General features: G+C 32.3%; 2 protein-coding genes across 2 annotated transcripts; both read left to right on the top strand.

The window, feature by feature from the left end:
- Window positions 1-203: 203 nt before the first annotated feature.
- Window positions 204-17,682, top strand: LOC140050119 (phosphatidylinositol-3,5-bisphosphate 3-phosphatase MTMR6-like). The gene is made up of 14 exons (XM_072095160.1): window positions 204-314; window positions 3,117-3,233; window positions 5,499-5,661; window positions 5,923-6,080; window positions 6,532-6,660; window positions 7,303-7,437; window positions 7,852-7,984; window positions 10,228-10,337; window positions 11,161-11,286; window positions 11,746-11,996; window positions 12,499-12,633; window positions 13,027-13,153; window positions 13,658-14,002; window positions 14,111-17,682. Exons 1-14 carry the CDS (start codon window positions 291-293, stop codon window positions 14,327-14,329), a joined length of 2,172 nt encoding a protein of 723 aa, XP_071951261.1. The 5' UTR covers window positions 204-290; the 3' UTR covers window positions 14,330-17,682.
- A 339-nt stretch (window positions 17,683-18,021) lies between these two features.
- On the top strand, window positions 18,022-21,054 carry LOC140049258 (lengsin-like). The gene is made up of 2 exons (XM_072094103.1): window positions 18,022-18,158; window positions 19,647-21,054. The coding sequence occupies exon 2, from the start codon at window positions 19,656-19,658 to the stop codon at window positions 21,000-21,002; it is 1,347 nt and encodes a 448-aa protein (XP_071950204.1). The 5' UTR covers window positions 18,022-18,158; window positions 19,647-19,655; the 3' UTR covers window positions 21,003-21,054.
- Window positions 21,055-23,044: the final 1,990 nt, after the last annotated feature.

The following is a 23,044-nucleotide window of genomic DNA, read 5'->3' as shown; positions in this document are numbered from 1 at the left end:
AACAGTTTTCACACAAATGAAGACGAAAAAGTAACAGAATAATTTATTACACTTTACAGTTTTTATAGAGGTGTTTAGTAATTTTTTTTCTAAAGAATAAAAATGATGTTTAGAAAAGTAGGAGGAGCCTGACCCCCCTGACTGCTGCTGCTGTGAAAACACCGGAAGTATTTGTAACTTGTAAATTCGTTTTTTCGTTGACCGAGTCGTATGAAAAGTCAACATTTGTCATCATTTTGGAGCACTCTGGCTTAATTTACACAGCTGTCAGTATTTAATACTAGTAAATCATGGAGCACATTACCACTCCAAAGGTAAGAATGTACTTTTGATAACGTTATAACTAGAACTGGCGAAATTTAGGCCTATAAAGTTACCCAGGCCAGCCAGAGGGAACCACCAGCCAGGCCAGTCGTGGCAGAGTATCTAAACTCTACTACTAGGCCTTACCTAACTAGGCCTAGCTAGCCAGGCCAGTAGTAGTTGCCTCTAGAGTAGGATCTAGCCTACCTAGGCCTAAAATGGAATAATAGTAGACCTACATATAGGCCTAGCTAGTGCCTTAGCCTAATAATAGCGACTAGGTACGTAGGCCTAGCCGGCGCTAATGCAGTTTCGTACCCACCCCTTAAAATTATTCAAAATCTTCATCCAACCTACTCACGAGTTGTCTACAACATTCTGCAATCATAAAATTGTAAAAAATCGATAATTTTTTATTTAAAACTATTTTTAATCAATTAATACTGAGCACCCTTCGGAAATACATCGCCAGCTTAGCTTCGCGAAAATCATCGCTAGGCCTGCCGATAAAAGTACGGAGGCCTCACAGGACATTAACTCTATTAATAGAGTAAACAGTTGCGTTCTATAGAGGGCGTATTTACTAACGTTTAAAGCACGCACCAAATAATTATATTCATTATTTCCGACATGCGTTTCGTATTTTTAATAAAGAAAAGAAATATTGTACTATACAATTGCTGTATTCATCATTGTGGGTATCATCATGTTTTTAATTTGTTCTTTCATTTTACTAGTAAAATTTCACACAGAAAAGAAGATAAATATGGAACTGCTGACTCTTGAAGATATAAGTACTGACCAATTTTCCTCTGTTTTAGTTTATTTTACATTATGGTTTGTAAGTCAAATAAATAAATGAAATGAATAAAAAGAATTACAGTACTTCATTCCTGAGTTACATTGTTAATGTTATAACACAATAATCAAGCTATAACGAATTAATTGTTTTAGTATTTGTTATCACTAGCTATACTAGAAACGCTAATGGTTTCCCTGTTTTAAGATTTTATAGAAGTATATTATTGTTAATTAACATTTTTTATTCACCTATGAAAGACCTCTTCCAATACATGGAAATAGGAAATGCAACAAAAACAGAAAGGGAACAAAAACAGAAAGATATAATTTATTGAAATGTAATGTACAGTAATACAATAATTATAATAAAAATGTTTCCTATCAATTAATTACTAGAATTTATTTTACTTCTGCTGACACTGAATACATCATTTCATGTCTTTCATTTCTTCTTTTTTATCTTCTTTCCTGTTGTGTTTATTAAAATAAAATCAAATTAAACATTAAATAATGAAGCAACTATTCATTAATTTATTTCAACAATATTTTATGAGGGTGGTCCATCCAGTCGAAGCTGATCATTAGGGACCCTTACAAAAAATATAATTTGACAAGACAATAACACACAACATTCAAAATAAATAGAATTTCTAAAAATTAACAACATAATTAAACACAAAATATTTCTTTATGAAAAAAACTTAAAATCCGTTTCACGAGGAACATGTAAAAAATATTTTATTATCGCCATATGATCATAACAGCGTCCTCTATAGATCGATGCCCTATGAGGCCTCCGTACTTTCATCGGCAGGCCTAGCGATGATTTTCGCGAAGCTAAAGCTGGCGATGGATTTCTGAAGGGTGCTCAATTATTAATTGATTAAAAATAGTTATAAATAAGAAATTATCGATATTTTACCATTTTATGCTTGCTGAATGCTGTAGACAACTCGTGAGTAGGCTAGATGAAGTATTGAAATCATTTTGAGTAATTTTAAGGGGTGGGTACGAAACTGCATTAGCGCCGCCTAGCCTACCTAGAGAGTAGGCTATATAGAGCTTCCTACCACCAGCAGGCTAGGTCTAGAGATTACTGTGTGTGTGTGTTTTATTTAGAATTGTTGAACTTGAGACTGACAGTGACAGTCATGATTGATTGATAAGCCCTTGCCTAGGAGATAGGGCCTAGAGTGCTGGATGTTTGGGCCTGGGATAATTAACAAAACATGTGTTATTATTTTAAAATTGATGTATGGAAATTGTTTATTTTTAATATATAAAATATTATTATAATTACTATAGCTCCTAGGCTAAACCTGAATTATATAATAATAGGCCTGCACATTTTTAGTTTATAATTATATTAATAATATTAAATAAATAATGATGTTTAAGAAACATGAAATTAATATTTTAATGATATATTTTTGGAGTACTACTAACTCTACTGTTCTGAACTTTCACACCTCAATCTCTTTACATACAAATAACCCAATTTTAAAACAGTGCAGCAGTGATAGTGAAGATTAGGTGTGAAAGTGCAGTAGGTTCCAAGATTTTACAAAAACATGTGGCTACAAAATTATTGTCAATATCTGACCTGTAATTTCTTTGTTCTTGTTATGGAATTGGGTAGTGTATTAGTAATATATCATTCTGTAAATTAACATTGCATGTATTTTTATACATGATTCATCTTCATGGCAGGAAATTAGGTGGCTGATGTAGGCCTAGGCCTCATTTTGCACTCTATTAATATTATTAAAATGACATTGACAAATGTCATTATAATTACATTGATGCCAATTTATTTCAGTTTTATGAAACGTTATATCACAAAAAAAAATTTACATTTGAAAACAAATCTGATCACTAGTTTGTTTAAAATTTCATAAGAACAAAAAAATGTAATTAAGTACTATTTCTTTTTTTTTTATTGGAAAAAAAAAATTATTAGATGTTAACCTCCAATATTTGCCTGTAAACTTTTAACATATTTTATTTTAAAGATTGATAATGTTCGACTTGTTGATCGGTTTCATTCACGGAAGCCAGCAATGGGGGCTTTGTACTTAACGGCAACACACTTAATATTCTCTGATCCAGCTGGCAAGAAGGAGACCTGGGTAAAGTTTTTTGCTTTGTAATTTAACCAGTGCTGTAGTATTAATTATATGTACACATTTTATGACATACCAAAAATTCAAGGATGACTGATGATAAATTTAGTGCCTTGGACACAGATCGTACCGCTTAGATCTATCGCGTTAATTAGTGACTCGGTGGTCATGTGACGTAGGGTATCGTCAAGATGTATGTGATTATTGCTTACGACGTCTCTGCATCCCAAATTGATGATATCATTTTGAAAAAAAAACTAAACCTTCAACAAGGGAACAGGAAGTTATGACGTAAGTTTGTGACCAAAATTTGACCTGTAATTAAAAATTCCCTGTTTTCACAAGTGTTGGGTTAGGGCCTATGTTTGTTAATTTGTGATTTAGTTATTTCATTAAAGCAAGACTTGGCTTATCACTGCCAACACTTATTGTGTCTATTGGGCTAGTAAATGTGAATAATTAATAATAATTATATACTGTACTTATTTTGTTGATATTGACCACTTAGCTTAAAGCTGTGTCTGCACTATCAAAGTTTATGTGACAAAAAGTGTGATATGCCCAAATATAATAATTAATAGCGATATGCCCAAATATGGTAGTGATATGACATCATTGTGTCCATATGGGCACATCACATTTTTTTGTCACATAAAGTTTGATAGTGTAGACAGACCTTAACACTTGAAATAGCACACAAGAACTAATTAAGTTAATTAAGTCAGTTTGTCACTCACCCTGCTTGTTCACACTTTTAGTTTATGTTGTCATTGAGAACTGTCATCTGACATTTAACAGAAAACTTTTAAAGCAAAATATGTATCTTCAATCTAGCTTTAGTTATATTAACAGTCTCCTTGTGTTGGTGAGTTTTTATAAGAACATTGTTACTGACCTGTGTGACTGTCTCAATATAATTACTTTACTAAGCTGTATCTACACTATGAAACTTTATGTGATGTGCCCATATGGATATGATGATGTCCCTATATGGACATGATGATGTCAATGTCATATCAATATCATTTGTGCATCACTACCATATTTGGGCACATTACCTATTTTTTTAAACTAGTTTTATAGTAGTGTAGATAGAATGTTCTCTATTAAGAGGCATGCTATTTTGAAAAGTCATAATTAAAGGATGTTGGAGTGTTATAATTAGAACTGTGTATTACACCGATTAGTTCTGACGTAACAGGATCTTTACTCATAGCTAAGTGGCATATTTTTAAACCGGATAAAAAAACATATTCCTTTATATTAAAATGATTTTACTTCACCTGCAGTGACAATATTGTAAGCCATTGAACAGAATGTTGTAGTAAAAACTATAAAAAAATATCTTGTATTAAGATGTACAAATAATTTTCTTATCTGCATTTTAATAATAGTAAAATAAATAAAGTATTAAGTTTCCTTATAATGATATCCTGTAATGTAAATTGGTAGATCTTCCTTCCTGTTATTAATTTAATGGAATGTAAATCCAAGATCTATTGTAAGGAATTTGAATTTAAACCACATAAGAAAAAGAAAGAATTCATAATATAAAAAAAGAAGTAGTTTTGTACATAAAATTGATACAGTAATAGAGCAAAATAGATAAATATTGGAAAATACACCAGTTTAATAATTTATTTATTTTTCTGTTGATTAGAGGCACACTGCATTTTGTGCTATATTAAATTGAATTTTTATTATTATATAATACACAGGATATACTGTATTGATTCTTTAGTATTTATTAGATTAGAGTAACAAGAAAAAGACGAATCAATTCTTTATTTATACCAAAATTGTTTTTTTTTTTTTTGTTATTTTACTTATTTAGTTTAACCCATGTTATGTAAATTTTTTATATTGTTATTTCTTTATTTTTTTAATTAATTAATTTATTTATTTATTTTCTTTTTTCGTGTTGTTTTTATCTAATCTTTGTTTAGGCATGTCTGTCACAAGCTTTTTACTTTTTTGATCATGCCTTCTTCAATCATATTACCTTTCTTTACACCATTTTGTTGACTGTTTTATTTTGAAGAAAATAAATGTTACTTTGAATGAATTGAATGAATTTAGTGGTGTAACGGCTATGAGTGCTCACTTGCTAACTTGCTAAAATGCCAGAGGCCTCCAGCATTGGAGGGCCACTTACGGGACCTCAGGCCTCTGTGTTATGCCACTGTTACTATTTCATAATCTAGTACATTATCATTAGACCTATAACCCAAAGCCATTAAATAATTGTATTAAATTAATATTTGTTTATAGATATTACACATGCACATTGCATCTGTGGAGAAGCTTGCTCTAACGACGGCAGGATCCCCTCTCCAGATACGCTGTAAGACCTTCCAGTTGGCGACCTTCATAATACCAAGAGAAAAAGACTGCCAATCTCTTTACAAGTCACTGCTAAAATTATCTAGGCCAGGTAAATATTTAATTCAAGCTTTAAGCTTTGTCTGCACTATCAAACTAGTCTGACCAAAAATGTGTGATGTGCCCAAATATGGTATGGATATGCCCAAACATGGTAGTGATGTGACATCATCCATCATGTCCAAATGGGCATTTTTTTGTGAAACTAGTTTGATAGTGTAGACAGAGCTTAACTTACAGAGCAACATCAGCCCTTTTCCTGCGTTTGAGCATTTAAAGAAGATATTAATTTATGCAAACTTTTAACTTACAGGTCGTCTTGGAGATTTGTATGCTTTCCACTATAAGTCGGCCAGCATTGATACACCGATATCAGAAGGGTGGGGGATAATGGATATGGAGATGGAGTATGCACGTATGGGAATACCAAACGAGAATTGGCATCGTTCAGGCATCAACGATAACTATCATGTAAATATAACCCATCATCTACACATTATTTTGATATGAATTGCCTCACATAGATGTTATCTTCAAACTATTTGGCATTGATTGCCTTCCATAGTTCTCACATACAAGTACATCATTTTGACGGAAATAGCCATCATCAATTTTTAAGAGTGTTACCTAAATGTTATATTTTGCCATGAATCGCCTTCCATCTATGCTATCTTCAAACTATTTGGCATTGATTGCCTTCCATAGTTCTCACATACAAGTACATCATTTTGACAGAAATGGCCATCGTCAATTTTTAAGAGTGTTACCTAAATGTTATATTTTGCCATGAATCACTTCCATCTATGTTATCTACAAATTATTTGTCATTGATTGCCTTCCATAGTTCTCACAGTAATTTTGACAGAAATGGCCTCTAATTAATTTTTAAGAGTGTTAACCGAATGTGTTTCTTTTTTTAAAGATTTGTGACACGTATCCAAGACAGATTTATGTTCCCACATCGGCAACAACTCCTGTGCTTGTCGGTAGCGCAAGTTTTAGAAGTAGAGGGCGACTGCCAGTTTTGTCGTATCTCCATCGAGACAACTATGTATGCTCATATTTTATTCATTTTTTGTTATTGTTATTGGGAGCTTATTAATGTCTGTAACATATAGTATGAACTTGGTGGGGATTGTTTCAGTGTTTTTCTCATTTAACTTACATTTTCTAATATTACTTAAGCTCTCTACACTATCAAACTTTATGTGACAACAAATGTGATGTGCCCATATATGGACATGATGTCAGTACCATACTTGGGCATATCACTACCATATTTGGGCACATCACACTTTTTTTTTTAAACCCAAAACAGTTCGATATTGAGACAGAGCTTTACTAATTCTAATCAATTTATTTGACTTGTGAATTTATTTTCATCTAGTTCTTTTCTGAAACTAAATAATGATCTTAATATCAAAGTATGTAGTACAGTTATTCTTCATCAAGATAAGTAAGGAGTTATTAGATACAAAAGATGATTTAATTTAAGTTCTTCCTCTTTTGTACAAGAATATGATACTGAATGTATATACTGTAGTGTTAATCAAACACACATCAAAGGACAAAATTATTTTCTTTGTGATAAATACTTATTACCACCATGCTCAAATCTGTTCTGAAGGCTACTCTATTCAGTAACCATGTTGTTTTTTTTCACTTGAGTACCCTATTGTTTTTGTGTTTTTAGGCTACTATAACACGGTGCAGCCAACCACTTGCTGGATTCAGTGCAAGGTGCTTAGAAGATGAACAGATGCTACAAGCTATACTTAAATCAAACCCTAAGAGTACATTCATGTATGTTGTTGATACTAGGCCTAAGGTACGTTTACATACATCTTGTGTTATGAGGCTTTTACACCTGTTTCGAAAGACCCTTTAGTACATACAACAAAACTACTAAATATGTGAAAATGGGACCAAATGACAATTAAAAATTGGCATCGATCAATTATCAATAAAAACAAAAAAGATAAAGCACTACGGATTATTTTGGCAGAGATTGCCTTTCATATGCATCATATACGGATTATTTTGGCAGAGATTGCCTTTCATATGCATCATATACACATTATTTTGGCAGGTATTGCCTTCCATAGACATCTGTATTTTTTAAAAGTGGAATACAAATTGAGTGTCATTTGTAAAATTATGATCTAAAAAAAATCAAACATTTTTTAAATACACAATAATACGACTCTTGACTGATTGTTGATTTTTTATTTTTTATTTTCAGATTAATGCAATGGTAAACAAAGCCTCCGGGAAAGGTTACGAAAACACAGATTTTTATTCAAATATTAAGTTTAAATTCATAGGAATTGAAAACATTCATGTTATGAGAAACAGTCTACAAAAGCTTATTGAAGGTAAGTCTGTCATTATGAGAATGTGTGTCATTGGTGAAACACAACAAAAATGATGTATTTATATAGAAACCTCAACTTGAGAACCTGTGTAATTGCGATGTACTTACTTACTACTGTTTATAATTATTATAATTATTAATTCTGTATCTGTATTTAAAATGTTCTTGTATATCTTTCTATAATCTAAAACAACAAAAAAATGTTTTGTAACTTATGACTATTCACTATATGCATACATTTCTTTTATCATGGACCATTTGTAAGAACATTATTTTTAATGAAAATGTCATCCATGTAAATAAGTTTATAAATAAATAAATAAATAAAAAAAAAAATATTATATACATGGAAATTGAAACCAATACATAATACACTAATGTTTTTTCTTATATTATTTGCTTTTCCTAATGTTAATGTATTTATATAGAGTATTCCATAACCAATGTTGTCTCTTAGATGTTACACTTTTCAAGTACATGCTTCTTCACTAAAGCATGGTTCCGACTAGCGACGCAACCTACTCAAGAAAATGCCCTTCCAATAATTGTGTTTGCGTGGTCTGCACGAAATCAAACCTGCGATGTTTGCAGCACTGTTGCGTCATCTGTTCCCACGTGATTACGCAATACAGCACTTTGCATTAATACGTCGCTGCGCTGCGTCGCTAGTGGGAACCACGCTTTATGGTCACATCATGTTGATTCTGCCAACCACGGTGCTAGTTCGTCTAAAACCCTACTCGTCTTGAAAAATGTACTAAGTCCACATTTTCAAATTTTCCCATATTTTTGGCCAAATTGATTTACGGTTACACCCAGGCTCAGCCCAGGTCAACAATAGTCAATACAAAAGTGAGGCAGGATGTTGAAACAATGTCTATTCATGCAGTCTCCGTGGTCTATTATTGTATTTTTATTTGTATGCACTGCCTTAACAATAATATAAACATGCACGGTACTACACGCCGGACGTAGAAAAAAAAAGAAGCGTGCAACCAACCGTGAATCAATCACGTGGTAACCGGAATACGCGATTATCAATTTTGGGAGGATTCAAGTTTTAACTAAATAAACGCTTTGATTACACAGTGGTTGAGACACGTTTTTAATAGTTATTACATTTTTAAACACCCTCATAATTAATGGACTCTACCAATGTTGATCCGCTGCAAAGAACAACAGATCGCACATCGCACGAGGTTGTTGAGACGGTGTTTTATTTGGTTTTACTGTACGATCCGATAATACGAACATGTTCAAATGATTTAAAAGGCATATGGATTCGCCAAGCAAGTAGGCCTACGTTTAATAAAAATTTACCTAAGACTGTCGTAAGCTCTTTTGTTCAAACTTGTTATTTATATTGCAATAATCCACCCGTTCCGGCATGCACGCTAGGCCTCTATTCTATTCTAGCCTAGGCCTACTCCTCGATCGATCGATGTCGATGGTGGGGAATTTCCCAGCGATAAGAAATCGGCGAAATAGCTCATAAACGGCCTACATTTTAATGTTATATCTTTAATGCCAGTGTAATTACGTATGGATAAAACAATATAAAACTCAATGTTTTTCATCTGAAATAATATGTTAACTCGCGTAATGTAGCATAAGACGGATTCGGAATAGTTTATTTCGATTGTTTTTGGGTTTTAAAATGGTAGCTAGCTAGGGCCTAGTATAGTAGAAGCCCTATGCTAGGCCTGTGCCTAAAAAAAATGAGTAAATTCTATTGGGCAATACTATCATGTGTAAATATTGTACATTATGTAATTAAGTTAAATTATTTTATATACTGAATTTTAGTTAAAATACAGTATATATTTTTTAAATTCTTTGTACTGAGGATGTGTCCATAAAAAAAATAAGAATGTAAAAATAATGATGGATAAACCTATGTAAAAATTAAACCAACTTATGTGTAAATATTGTATATACTGTATATGTAACATATTTAGTTAATTAGGAGACGTAAACGACACGCGTGTTGATTTTTGATTCCCCGCGCGTTGACTTTCGACGCCCCGACGAATTGAATGTGGTTCACGACAAAATCTCCTGCGAATGGACTTTCCCAAGTTGGGACCTCTGCCTAAACTCATTTCTTTATTCAATCTCTTCTAGATGTACTAGATAAGACTAGTAAATTCTGACTTACGAGTGAAAACAGAAACAACAAAATTTGTATTCTTTGGTATTGAAAAATAAAGAATGTGAGAATATCTAATTATATCATTTTTTTAGTATGTGAATTGAAAAACCCAAGTATGGAAGCATTAGTAAGTGGAATTGAAAACAGTGGTTGGTTAAAGCATATCAAAGCAGTCATGGACACATCATTATTTATAGCTAAGGTATATATAAAATCATCCTTTATTTCAAATATAAAATATAAGAATGTAACAAACATCCCAGCTTAGAGGACAAAAAAAAGACAACAAATACAAAACACTTCAAATAAGAATTTTAAAATATAGCAGAACCCATATCCATTATCAGATTTGGTTTAATTGATTCTTGAATATGATTTTTTTTTCATTGTGAATCGTCATAAAATCTCTACTAATGCTATAAAATGGTACAGATATGTAAACCATCAGTTACATGGATTATTAGCTTATGAACAGTTAAATAAGTATGAAAAATAAATGCATCAACAGATGTCTTTTAGATATGCATTCACTCGCATTACATATTATTCAAAGATTTAAGTTTGCTTTTTAAAATTTATTGTATGAATATTTCAGAGCAAAATAAAAGAACTGTTGAGTTTCCAAACGTTTCGATCAATATGCTTTAATCATCCTCGGGATTAAGAATCAAAAATTATAAAAACTGACCTTTAACCCTTGATCGTAGCGGCATATATTGTAATATAAATTCAAACTGGATATACTCTACTAGCCTGTGAAGATAAATGGTCTCTAAGATTATTCTGACTAAATTGTAGTTTTTAATATCAATACTGCTTTTTATAGTTCAACCCCTCTTCTAGGACATCCCTATCCAGGGGACACCGCTATTAAGGGGACAATACCAAATGAAGGGAAATATATGTTTCAACACTACAAACAACCCTATTCAAGGGACACACCTATATCAAAAGAACACTTCCTTGTGTCGAAATAATAGAGGTTATAATGTTTTTTTACCAAAAGAATCTGTGTCTGTTTGTAGGCTGTGTCTGAAGAGGCTGTTAGTGTTTTAGTACATTGCTCAGATGGTTGGGACCGTACAGCACAGACATGTTCCCTTGCAGGAATGATACTAGACCCATACTATAGAACGATTCAAGGTTTTCAGGTGAGTGTACAATTTGCCATTTAATTAGTTGATCTTGTATTGGGTGCCTAAGTGTATCCATGCTATTTGATTGGTTGATTGTGTATTTTGTGTCTAAGTGTATCTTTGCCATTTGATTGGTTGATCTTGTATTTTGTGTCTAAGTGTATCTTTGCCATTTGATTGGTTGATTTTGTATTGTGTGCCTAAGTGTATCTTTGCCATTTGATTGGTTGATCTTGTATTGTGTGCCTAAGTGTATCTTTGCCATTTGATTGGTTGATTTTGTATTGTGTGCCTAAGTGTATCCTTGCAATTTGATTGGTTGATTTTGTATTGTGTGCCTAAGTGTATCCTTGCAATTTGATTGGTTGATTTTGTATTGTGTGCCCATGGAGGTATAAAAATAGATCTCCATGGTGTGCCTAAGTGTGTCTTTGCCATATGATTGGTTAAAAACATATTTTCCTTTTATTACAGGTACTAGTAGAAAAAGAATGGCTAGCATTTGGTCACAAATTTCTTGATCGATGCGGTCTCATTAATTTTGATTCAAAAGAGCAATCACCTGTGTTCACGCAGTTCATAGAGGGCGTCTGGCATTTGATGGAGCAGTTTCCATGCGCATTCCAGTTTAACGAACGATTCCTACTGGAAGTGCATGACCATGTGTACTCGTGTCAGTTTGGGACGTTTCTTGGCAATTGTGAGAAAAAGAGAGGCGAGTCTAGGTAATTCATCGCTTTTACTTCAAATCTTGTGTCCATATTTTTACACTAAACTTTTCATCTTACAAAAGAAGCCCAAATTTTTGCATAGAAATATATAATTTTTATTACATAATTTTACCTGGTTTTCGTCCTTATATCTAAATTAACTCAACATTTTTTATACTAACATTAATGTTAGTATGCCTAGAATGTAAACATTATTGAAATATTTATATATTTCATCCACGTACTGTACAACTACTCTTAATAATTTTTTCAATCTTCTATCAACTAAAAGTCGTGGTCATGTCTTGGGTCACATTCTGTAGTTGCCGTACAGATAGGTGCTACATAAGTACTTCTATGAATGGATGGCTAGTTGGTCATACCCATCTGCCGTTCGGGCACTGAATGATTGTCAGTATACAGTACGAAAGTGATGTGACACTTTGTAATTGTTTTTGTATATTTGAAGTAATTTTCCACTGATGAATGAATGAACCTAAATCTTGTGTTATTGCAGATTGTCAGAACGAACATATTCATTATGGGGTTACATGAAAAATCGTTTGTCAGACTATGTGAACCCATTGTATCGTAGAGACCATCCAGTCACCAAGGGAATTCTGAAACCAAATACAAGTCCACAAATGTTCAAGTAAGTGTATTGTAATATGCACACACCAAAACAAACAAAATTTGTATATATTTTCTAGGGCATTATTTCTTCAATAATGCCCTATTTCTTCAATAATGCCCTACCAGTCAATCTCTTATACTGATTAGTTTATAAGTCGATCTGTACAATTCTGGATTTGTCTAGAACTGATCTAGGCTTTAGCTGTAACACCTTGATTGGCTTAATTGTTTAATACACGATTTGTGCCCAAATATGGTGATGATATACCTAAATATGGTAGTTATATGACATCATCATGTCCATATATGGGCACATCACACTTTTTTGTCACATAATGTTTGATAGTGTAGACAGAGTTTAGGGCTCAAGGAATGTCAACTTTTTGCTCAAATTATTTTACATATATTTTAGACTTTGGCGTGGGATGTACAACCGCTTTGAGAATGGTCTTCACCCGCGAGAATCTGTACAAGACGTGCTAAGTGCCATGAAGGACCGCTCATCATCACTTTCTGACCATAAAAAATTTCTTGAAGATGTACGTATTATTGTTTTTAAATAAAAAATAAATTTATTTCATCTCTCCTTACCATGTGGCCATTCTAAATGTGAGGGTATATAAATTGTTTCTGCATTGAATTTCCATACAAATGTTAATTATGTGGAATATAAGTATATTCTTTACAAGAAGAGCAATAACAATTAAAGATATATTGTCCCCCTGAAAAACAATTTTTTATATTTATTTTTTTAATATGGCATTTTAATGTCCCATAATACTGTAGTTACTCACTTTGACCAAAAAATCAGAAAAAAAAATTATTTACCTGAAAAAACTTATCCTGCCAATGGATTTTTGTTTGAAATTAACTGTTTTTGTTATTTAATAAGTGATAACATAATTTTTTTTATTTTTTTTTTTCTATGGAAGTGATTAACTTTGTTAAAACTACAATATAGTAGATTTAATGTTTTTTAATCTTCATTTTTCATGTTTTGGAAGACAATACATCTGTAATCAAAATAATATCATGTTTTGCAGAAAATAGGACAACTTAAGAAGTTATTAGGAAAGAAAACTGAAACAAAACCGGTAAAACTTGTTAAAGAGAACGTAACAGAAGAAACGGAAGATGAAAGAACTGTATTAAATCATGAAAGAAGTGATGAACAATTAAATAAAGAAAATACAATGACACAAAATGGAGTGCATATACCGACGCAAGAAGTACAGACAGAAAATACGAGATATAGTACAGATAGCGATGACATTTTATCGGCAAATTTATTAAACTTAGCGATGGAGTCGGTTTGCATTGATTGGAAAAGGATCAGAAATATACGGCAGTGTTCGTGCGCAACGCCTTTTGATCATTTCAGCAGAAAGGTAAGTGTTGGAATATTTTTACGTAATAATTGTGTTTTTTAAACTTAAGCTTATGTAATTTCATGAGTAGTTTTCATTCTTGCGAATTTCTTTCCGATTGTTTTTCAGTACCATTGCTGGCGTTGTGGTCATGTTTTTTGTATACGTTGCATCGACAAGCAGACATCACTACCTGGTCACTATTCTCAACGACCCACACCGGTTTGCCGGCCCTGTTACAAACAATTAAAGACCGGTTCCTCCTCGCCTACAACTCCGCCCATGTCACCTGTCTCAGTGTCTTCAACGTTTAGTTATGAAGACACATTTGTGGGTAATTCAACATAGGCCATGTGCAGCTCGGTTGCCTTTCATGAGAGGCTTGGTTATTGTTTTGGCCACACTTGGCCAAATAATAAAATAATTACATAACTTCACAATTACCTTTGTTATTGAAGGAACACTTCATTGAGGTTCACTTACCTCTGGTCATTTTTTAGGGTACACTTACAGTAACTCGACTCCATTAGTGTGGTAATTTGTTGAGGCTACACTTATAGCGTCATTCTTTAGTCTAGACTTATCTCGACCATTGTTGAGATTAGACTTATCTCGATCATTGTTGAGACTGCACTTATCTCGATAATTTTTTAGGTTACACTTATCTCGATCATTGTTGAGACTAGACTTATCTCGATCATTGTTGAGGCTTTTCTTGATCATTGTTGAGGCTTTTCTTGATCATTGTTGAGGCTAGACTTATCTTGATCATTGTTGAAGCTAGACTTATCTCAATCATTGTGGAGGCTAGACTTATCTCAATCATTGTGGAGGCTAAACTTGTCTCGATCATTGTTGAGACTAGACTTGTCTCGATCATTGTTGAGACTACACTTATCTCGATCATGTGGAGGCTAGACTTATCTTGATCATTGTGGAGGTTAGACTTATCTTGATCATTGTTGAGACTAGACTTATCTCGATAATTGTTGAGGCTAGACTTATCTCGATCATTGTTGAGGCTAGACTTTTCTTGATCATTGTTGAGGCTAGACTTGTCTCAATCATTGTTGAGGCTAGACTTATCTCAACCATTGTTGAGGTTAGACTTATCTCGATCATTGTTGAGACTAGACTTATCTCGATCATTGTGAAGGCTAGACTTGTCTCGATCATTGTTAAGACTACACTTATCTCGATCATTGTGGAGGCTAGACTTATCTTGATCATTGTGGAGGTTAGACTTATCTTGATCATTGTTGAGACTAGACTTATCTCGATAATTGTTGAGGCTAGACTTATCTCAATCATTGTTGAGGCTAGACTTTTCTTGATCATTGTTGAAGCTAGACTTTTCTTGATCATTGTTGAGGCTAGACTTGTCTCAATCATTGTTGAGGCTAGACTTATCTCAACCATTGTTGAGGTTAGACTTATCTCGATCATTGTTGGGACTAGACTTGTCTCGATCATTGTTGAGACTAGACTTATCTCGATCATTGTGGAGGCTAGACTTATCTTGATTATTGTGGGGTTAGACTTATCTCGATCATTGTTGAGACTAGGCTTATCTTGATCATTGTGGAGGTTAGACTTATCTCAATCATTGTTGAGACTAGACTTATCTCAATAATTGTTGAGGCCTGACTTATTTCGATAAATGTTGAGGGTAGACTTATCTCGATCATTGTGGAGGCTACACTTATCTCGATCATTGTGGAAGCTACACTTAACATTGTTGAGACTAGACTCTGCTCTCAACTAAATAATAATAATATAAATGTATATTTATACCATAGCCAGTATAACTAATACTAATAGTATAAAAAGCACAAGTTATCTAACTATGAAAGTGCTACTTTACTGCCATTGTTTTAGGAGTCATTTAAAAAATGAATTGGTTTGTAAATAATTTAGAAGCCATGTTTTCGAGACTCATAGTTCTTCTTTTGGTGTAAATATATCTTATATTTTACCTTTGTGTTTCTGTTATAACTAAAACTGATATAATTAATCTGTATTCAAATTAAGTAGTCTCCGTATCTTCAGAGACAAATTTTGTAGTGGGAAGGAAATGGTGTTTTTAAACAATTTTACTCATATCCAACATTCATACCCCTCTCTTTCATTTTTATTCAATATTTGTCTTGTATAATTTGTCTTGTTTTGTTAAAGATGTATTGTCCCTTTGACTAATTAAACAAAAAAATTTTGTTTAATATTTTGAAAAAAAGTGGGTTATTTGAAAGTATCATAATAGTTATTAAAGGCCAGGTGCGGGCAAAACATTTCTATTGATCATACATTCCAATAATTATCGATCTTTAGTTTCCCCTATGTTTCATAATTTTTGGGATTTTATTTGTGTTACACGAGCTTGTTGAAAATAAGCACTTTCTTAGTTCAAATTACACAGTAAAATTTCTATTCTTTTGTACACAAATTTTTTAAATAGAGGCATTTTAAAAAGCTATGAAAAATAAACGGTGTGGTAAAAAATGTTATCAGATGACTAAATATAGGTAATATAACTTGAATATTACATTTCTGATATTTTTATTCAATTTCAGATTTTTATTTTCATGCTATAGCAAAAATTATCCACTGTATTTTTTTCACCGTCAAGGGAGTCATCAGACATGTTATTACATTAGGTTAATTACCTAACTACTGAAAAAAGGTCGTCCTGGTCATGCATAATGCATACTAATGGTTTGAAATCTTTATTTACTTTCACTCGTGACGATTTTAGAGACGAAATGTAATCAAATTAATTTACCTGTTAATTATGTAAACTTGTTGTTTTTGACTCGAATTTTCGACTTAAAGTGAATAACTTTAATATTACTTTGATATGGTCCATTTAAAATTAGAATTTTTTTTTTTTTTTTTCATTTTTTGTGTTTCAAGAGACAATACATCTTTAAAAATTGGTGGCGGGTAAAGTATTGGGTAAGGGTTTGTTCTGCTCTTAGTAATTTTTAGTTTACTTTTTTGCTGACTTTTTTTTTCACAGAATGCTATGATAACCATAATAATGATATTTATTTGGCATAAAAATAAGAAAATTAATATTGTCTTAGCCTAAACAGACTAATCAAATTGGTTTGACAAAAAAAGTGTGATGTGCCCAAATATGGTAGTGATATGCCCAAATATGGTAGTGATATGCCCAAATATGGTAGTGATTTGCCCAAATATGGTAGTGATTTGCCCAAATATGGTAGTGATATGACATAATATTTTATTTGTCACATAAAGGCCTAATGGGGAAGTGCTAACCTAGTTTGATATAGATATCAAAATGTAGGTCATAATTTTAACTTATCGTCAAAAAGGGAGCGTGTGCACAAAAGCAACCCCCTGGATACACCCATGCTCTACACAAATTCATACTAAAGACTTTTATAAGTTAACTTTATAAATAAATCCTGACATCTGATTTGAACTTCGACCTTGGGATCACTCATGTTGTGTTTTTCTAGAAATGTTTGCTCTTTATATTTTTCAATATTTTAAATGTCTTTTATTTTAATCACGCAAATGTTATGTTAATATATAATATATGTACATGCAAAATGTTCGGCATTAGTAAAGTCGGTTATGCGTGTTTGTAATAAAATAGTTAACAAATTGTTTAAAAAATACATTAATATATGGACAAAGAATGTTATAAAATTATGTAATTATTTAAAGATGTTAGAGAAATAATAAATTAATTATACAGTATAAAACATTTTATCTCTCTTAGACTGTTTTTTAATATCATATTATCATTACATCGTTTAGTTTTTACATTTTTTTTACTTAAAACAGAGAACACTCTTTGTTTGTTTACATAAGTTTTCAATAGAAGTTCACACAGAAAGGTTTGTGCTATAAAAAAATACCCTAATATCAGTTGTTATTGCAAGAGTTATTACGGCATTGTCGAGATATATTTCAATTGATATTATAACGGTAAAACCATACGGTTTATAAATCATCAATAAAGGGACTGACTTGACTCTTGAGGGTGGTATACAAGTACATTAGATCCAAAACCACTAAACAATACTTGCACACTCACTGATGTTATGTTTAAATGTTTGTATTTTAAAAGTGCGCGAAAGATCAGACGGTAGTACCATTTTGTGTTTCTTCAGAACACCGACCGACGAAAGCAACATTAAAAAAGGTATGTTAATTTTTTTTAAGGTTTCTTCATCTCGTTCACATTTTTCCTCCATGTTCATAGTAGGCAAGGCCCTCCATTTCATGTGTGTTTAGGAGAGTGTCCTGCTGGCTGTACAGTAGTGTGTGCGACCTATTATTAGTTGTAACGTCTCGCAAGCTAATTAATAATAAAATATAGACTATTAAATTCTGTCCTATTGAGTAAATTAGACCTCTTTTTTTATTTATTTATTTATTTATTTAACAACATATTTATACAGGATAATACACAATCAAGTAGAAATAAACTTGTTTTACATTGTGGTCCTGTCGACAAAAACGGATACAAATTTAAATCTTATACAATTACAATTAATAATAATAGCAACAAAAAATAAAAACTGGAAGTTAAATGTTATGAAAAGAAATGAGATCTGTATCTAGCTTTAAAGGACATAATCGTGGGTGAATGTTTTATATCTGCTGGCAAGTTATTCCATATTTTTCCGCCTGCAACTTTAAAAGACGAATCCATTTTGCTACGACTCGTATACAACCTGATTTATCGTGTGAACAGAACACCTGGATTTCTGGCTGCAGACTATAATTGCATCATCCAACAAAAGCAGTATGTTATTGTTGCATCACTGCACTCTATTATTTATTAATTGTGAATAATGTACTGAGTACTTTAAAGGCATATCATGTTTTTCCTTCATTACTTCCTTACAAAAAATACAGGCCTCGCTGCACAAATACAAAAATACAAAAATCACTTCTCTTTTATAAAAGGATATTGGTGGGTGCATAATCATTAGAGTAGTACTATAATACTATTACTACTAACCTTTAAAGCTCAGGTACAGGCATGAATTTAAATATAATATTTGGTTAATTGTACATAAATAAAATGTTAGTAACAGAAATCAATACGAAAAAATATGAATTTCCCTTAATATGGTCAAATACAAAATTTGGCTAAATTCTTCTATAAAAACCAAGAAGACTTTTTTTCAGTAGTTAGGTTGTTAACCTAATGCAATAACATGTCTGGTGACTCCCTAGAAGGTGAAAAAAGATGGTGGATATACGGTGGATAATTTTTGCTATAGCATGAAAATAAAAATCTGAAGTTGAATAAAAATATCAGAAATGTAATATTCAAGTTATATTACCTATATTTAGTCATCTGATAACGTTTTTTACCACACCGTTTATTTTTTATAGCTTTTTAAAATGCCTCTCTATTTACAAAATTTGTGTACAAAAGAATAGAGATTTTACTGTGTAATTTGAACTATCCCCCCACTGATAAGAAAGTGCTTATTTTCAACAAGCTTGTGTAACATAAATAAAATTCCAAAAATTATGAAACATAGGTGAAACTATAGATCGACAATTATTGGAATGTATGATCAATAGAAATTTTTTGCCCGCACCTGGCCTTTAATCTTCTATATCACCAAATTAAAAAACATTGAACGCTCCGTATAATATTGTTTTTAAATAGATTGTAAGGATGGAAGATATTTTAAAAGAAATTGAAGATAAACAAATTGAGATAGTTCGATTTGAACAAACCGATATGTTTGGTATATCTCGCTCAAAAATGATAGCAGCTCGTCACTTTAAGTCAAAGGCAGAGAAGGGTCTCAACTTCTATCTTGGGCATCTAGGTATGGATTCCTTGGCCAACGTAGTCAAAGGATCCGGCTACAATGAAGAAAAGGGCTACCCTGATGCCGTTATGTTTCCAGGACTCGACACTTTTAGAGTTATCCCGTGGTGGGATAATACTGCTAGAGTTTTGACGGAACCAACATTTGAAGGAAAAGAAGTGACTGCACATCCAAGAACTCTTGCCAGGAAACAAGTAGAAGAACTAAAGAAGTTGGGTTATAGTCTGCTTTCATCTCATGAATATGAATTTTATGTCGTTGATGCAGCCACAATGAAGCCAGTGACTGATGATTATAACATACGATCGACAACTAGGATGTATGAATGTGCTCCCTTCATCCATCAATTAGTTCGAGATCTGCCTAAAGTTGGCATCGATCTTGAATGTCTAGAAAACGAATATGGACCTGGACAACACGAGATAACGTACAAACCATCGTTTGGAATCAAAGCTGCAGATGACGCTTTTACTTACAGATGTTCAATTAAAGAGATCGCAAAGCAACATGGTTTAATGGCTTCCTTTATGAGTAAACCATATTGGGGTAAAAGTGGCTCTTCGTGCCATTATAATCATTCGTTATGGGATGTAGCGTGTAAAAAAGGTGTTTCATATGATGCCAACTCGTCTGATGGCCTATCCGATGTTATGAAGCACTGGTTAGCAGGGTTGATCCATCACACACCAGCACTGAGTCTTTTTATGGGACCTACCACAAACTGTAGAAAGAGATACACACCTTACACGTTCGCGCCAATTAATTCTACTTGGGGTTTTGACAACAGGTCATGCGCATTCCGCGTGAAGGTCAATGGAGAAAGCGGTACGTACATCGAGAATCGTATGGGAGGTGCAGGTTCAAATCCGTATTTAGTACTAGCTGCCACAATTGTTGCAGGAATGGATGGTGTCAAAAATAAACTACCGCTCCCGAATGATGTCGCAGGATCTGCATATGTGAAGGATGATGTTCCTGCATCTACGCAAGAGATACCGATAACCATGGAAACCGCGATTGAAGCGTTCTTAAACGATGAGGTCATTCGGAATGCTTTCGGTGAAGAATTCACCAAGTGTTTCGTCGCTATTAAAGAACATGAAATAAGGCTAGCCAATCAGCAAGCTGGTGTTGGTATCGAGAACGTACACAAATGGGAATTCCAACAGTACTTTAAATACATGTAAAATATTGAGTCTATAGATTATGTTACTTAATTATTCATAATTCCATTTTGCTGAATATAAAAAGATTGAAATGAAATAGATATATTTTTTCAATATTTTATCCTATATTTCTAGACTAGTATACTATATTATGATTTCTGCTACATTTTTTACATTTTGTGTTTGATTGACATGGCGCTACATTTTTGTTGATAAACTTGAGGCTTGTGATCATATTCGGATAGTACTGTAGATATATTTCTATTTTGTTTACTTAATATGATGTTATGCTACATTTGTTTTATTAGAATGTAAGTAATACTACTGTTCATGCTACATTTTGTTTAAATTATTATACAATGATGTAATGAAACATTTTTCTTTACATATTGTCATTTTTTTTATTACATTATGTCATGCTAAATTTTGTTTGCATTATGTCATGCTATATTTTGGTTGCATTATGATGTCATGCTACATTTTTGTTTACATTATGATTTCATGCTATATATTTTGCATTATTAGGATCCCTGCTACCTTTACATTATGATTTCATGCTACATTTTTGTTTACATTATGATTTCATGCTATATTTTTGTTTACATTATGATTTCATACTAAATTTTTGTTTACATTATGATTTCATGCTAAATTTGTGTTACATTATGATGTCATGTTAAGTTTTGTTTGCATTATGATTTCATGTTATATTTTTTTTTACATTATTAGGATCTCTGCTACATTTACATTATGATTTCATGCTACATTTTTTTCAAATTATGATTTTATGCTACATTTTTGTTTACATTATGTCATGTTACATTTATTGTTTACATTATATCATGTTACATTTATTGTTTATATTATATCATGTTACATGTTTTTTGTGTACATTATGATGTCATGATATATATTTTGCATTATTAGGATCTGTGCTACATTTACATTATGATTTCATGCTACATTTTTTTGCTATATATTTGTTTACATTATTAATGATGCTGTGATAAATATTTGTTTACATAAGATGTGATTTAGTTCTGTGTAATAATATAATATGGCAATTATTATAATTCTATACAACATTTGCATTACTAAAATGCTATTCTAAATGTCTACATTTATTATTTTATGCTATATTTCTAGTTAAGTTATTTAATTAAATGGTAGGCCTACTGTATTATAACTGCACAAGTTTAAGCTAAATTCAGAGTATTTTTTATTTACATAATAAATTAATTTGCCTCCTTAAATATTTTGTATGCCATATTTTTATAACCTCAAGTTTATTTAATTAAATTACATGTCGGCCGATTCTCTGAACTACCATGGAGAAATCTTATTTCTCCATGGTACTATGGTGTATCTCCACATTTTGCACAGTATCAGGCAAATTCTATATACAGTGACACATATGACGCCTATCGGTGCATGTATTATTTTTGCCTGAGGTGTCTAATGTATAATCGGCGTATGTATTATTTTTGTCTATGATACAGGTGTCTAATGTGGTAAGACATTTTATTACAGAATTTGTCATGAAACTGAAAACAAGGCCATATACATGGCTGCAGTCGCGTGCAAAAATTTGAGTTAGTGTTTGCCGACCGACCGACGAACCGACCGGCATAGTGAGCTGTAGAGAAAATGTAAAAAATAAGTACCGATCAGCTATAATAGCATACAGTTAGACCTCTCATACCTCATTGACGAATTAATAGCATATTCCATGGATTAAGCTTAATCCATGCATTTTCCAAGTTTTGTTCATCAGATTTTATTTTCTTGATTTTGAATATATTAATAAATTCTGAAATTTACTGTTATTCGGTTTTATGATGACCGTGATAAAAGTTTGTGAACCTGTGAATCCAGAACAAGGCATTCTAATACCTGCCGGGAAAAAAAAGTTATTTTAGCCGTCGGGAAGCAAGACAAACTGTTATTATTTACAAAGGAAGTTATTTGGACAACGTCCGTTTTTAGTCGCTCATCTCAACAAACATGAAGCTCTTTAGTTGTGGCTTGATCAGTCGACAGTCGTTTGGACACATTCGTAAATA

This window comes from Antedon mediterranea, chromosome 5 (genome assembly GCF_964355755.1).
Source record: "Antedon mediterranea chromosome 5, ecAntMedi1.1, whole genome shotgun sequence".
NCBI classification, from domain to species: Eukaryota; Metazoa; Echinodermata; class Crinoidea; order Comatulida; family Antedonidae; genus Antedon; species Antedon mediterranea.
Note: the sequence above shows the minus strand (reverse complement) of the source record. Positions and strands in the feature narration are given on the sequence as shown.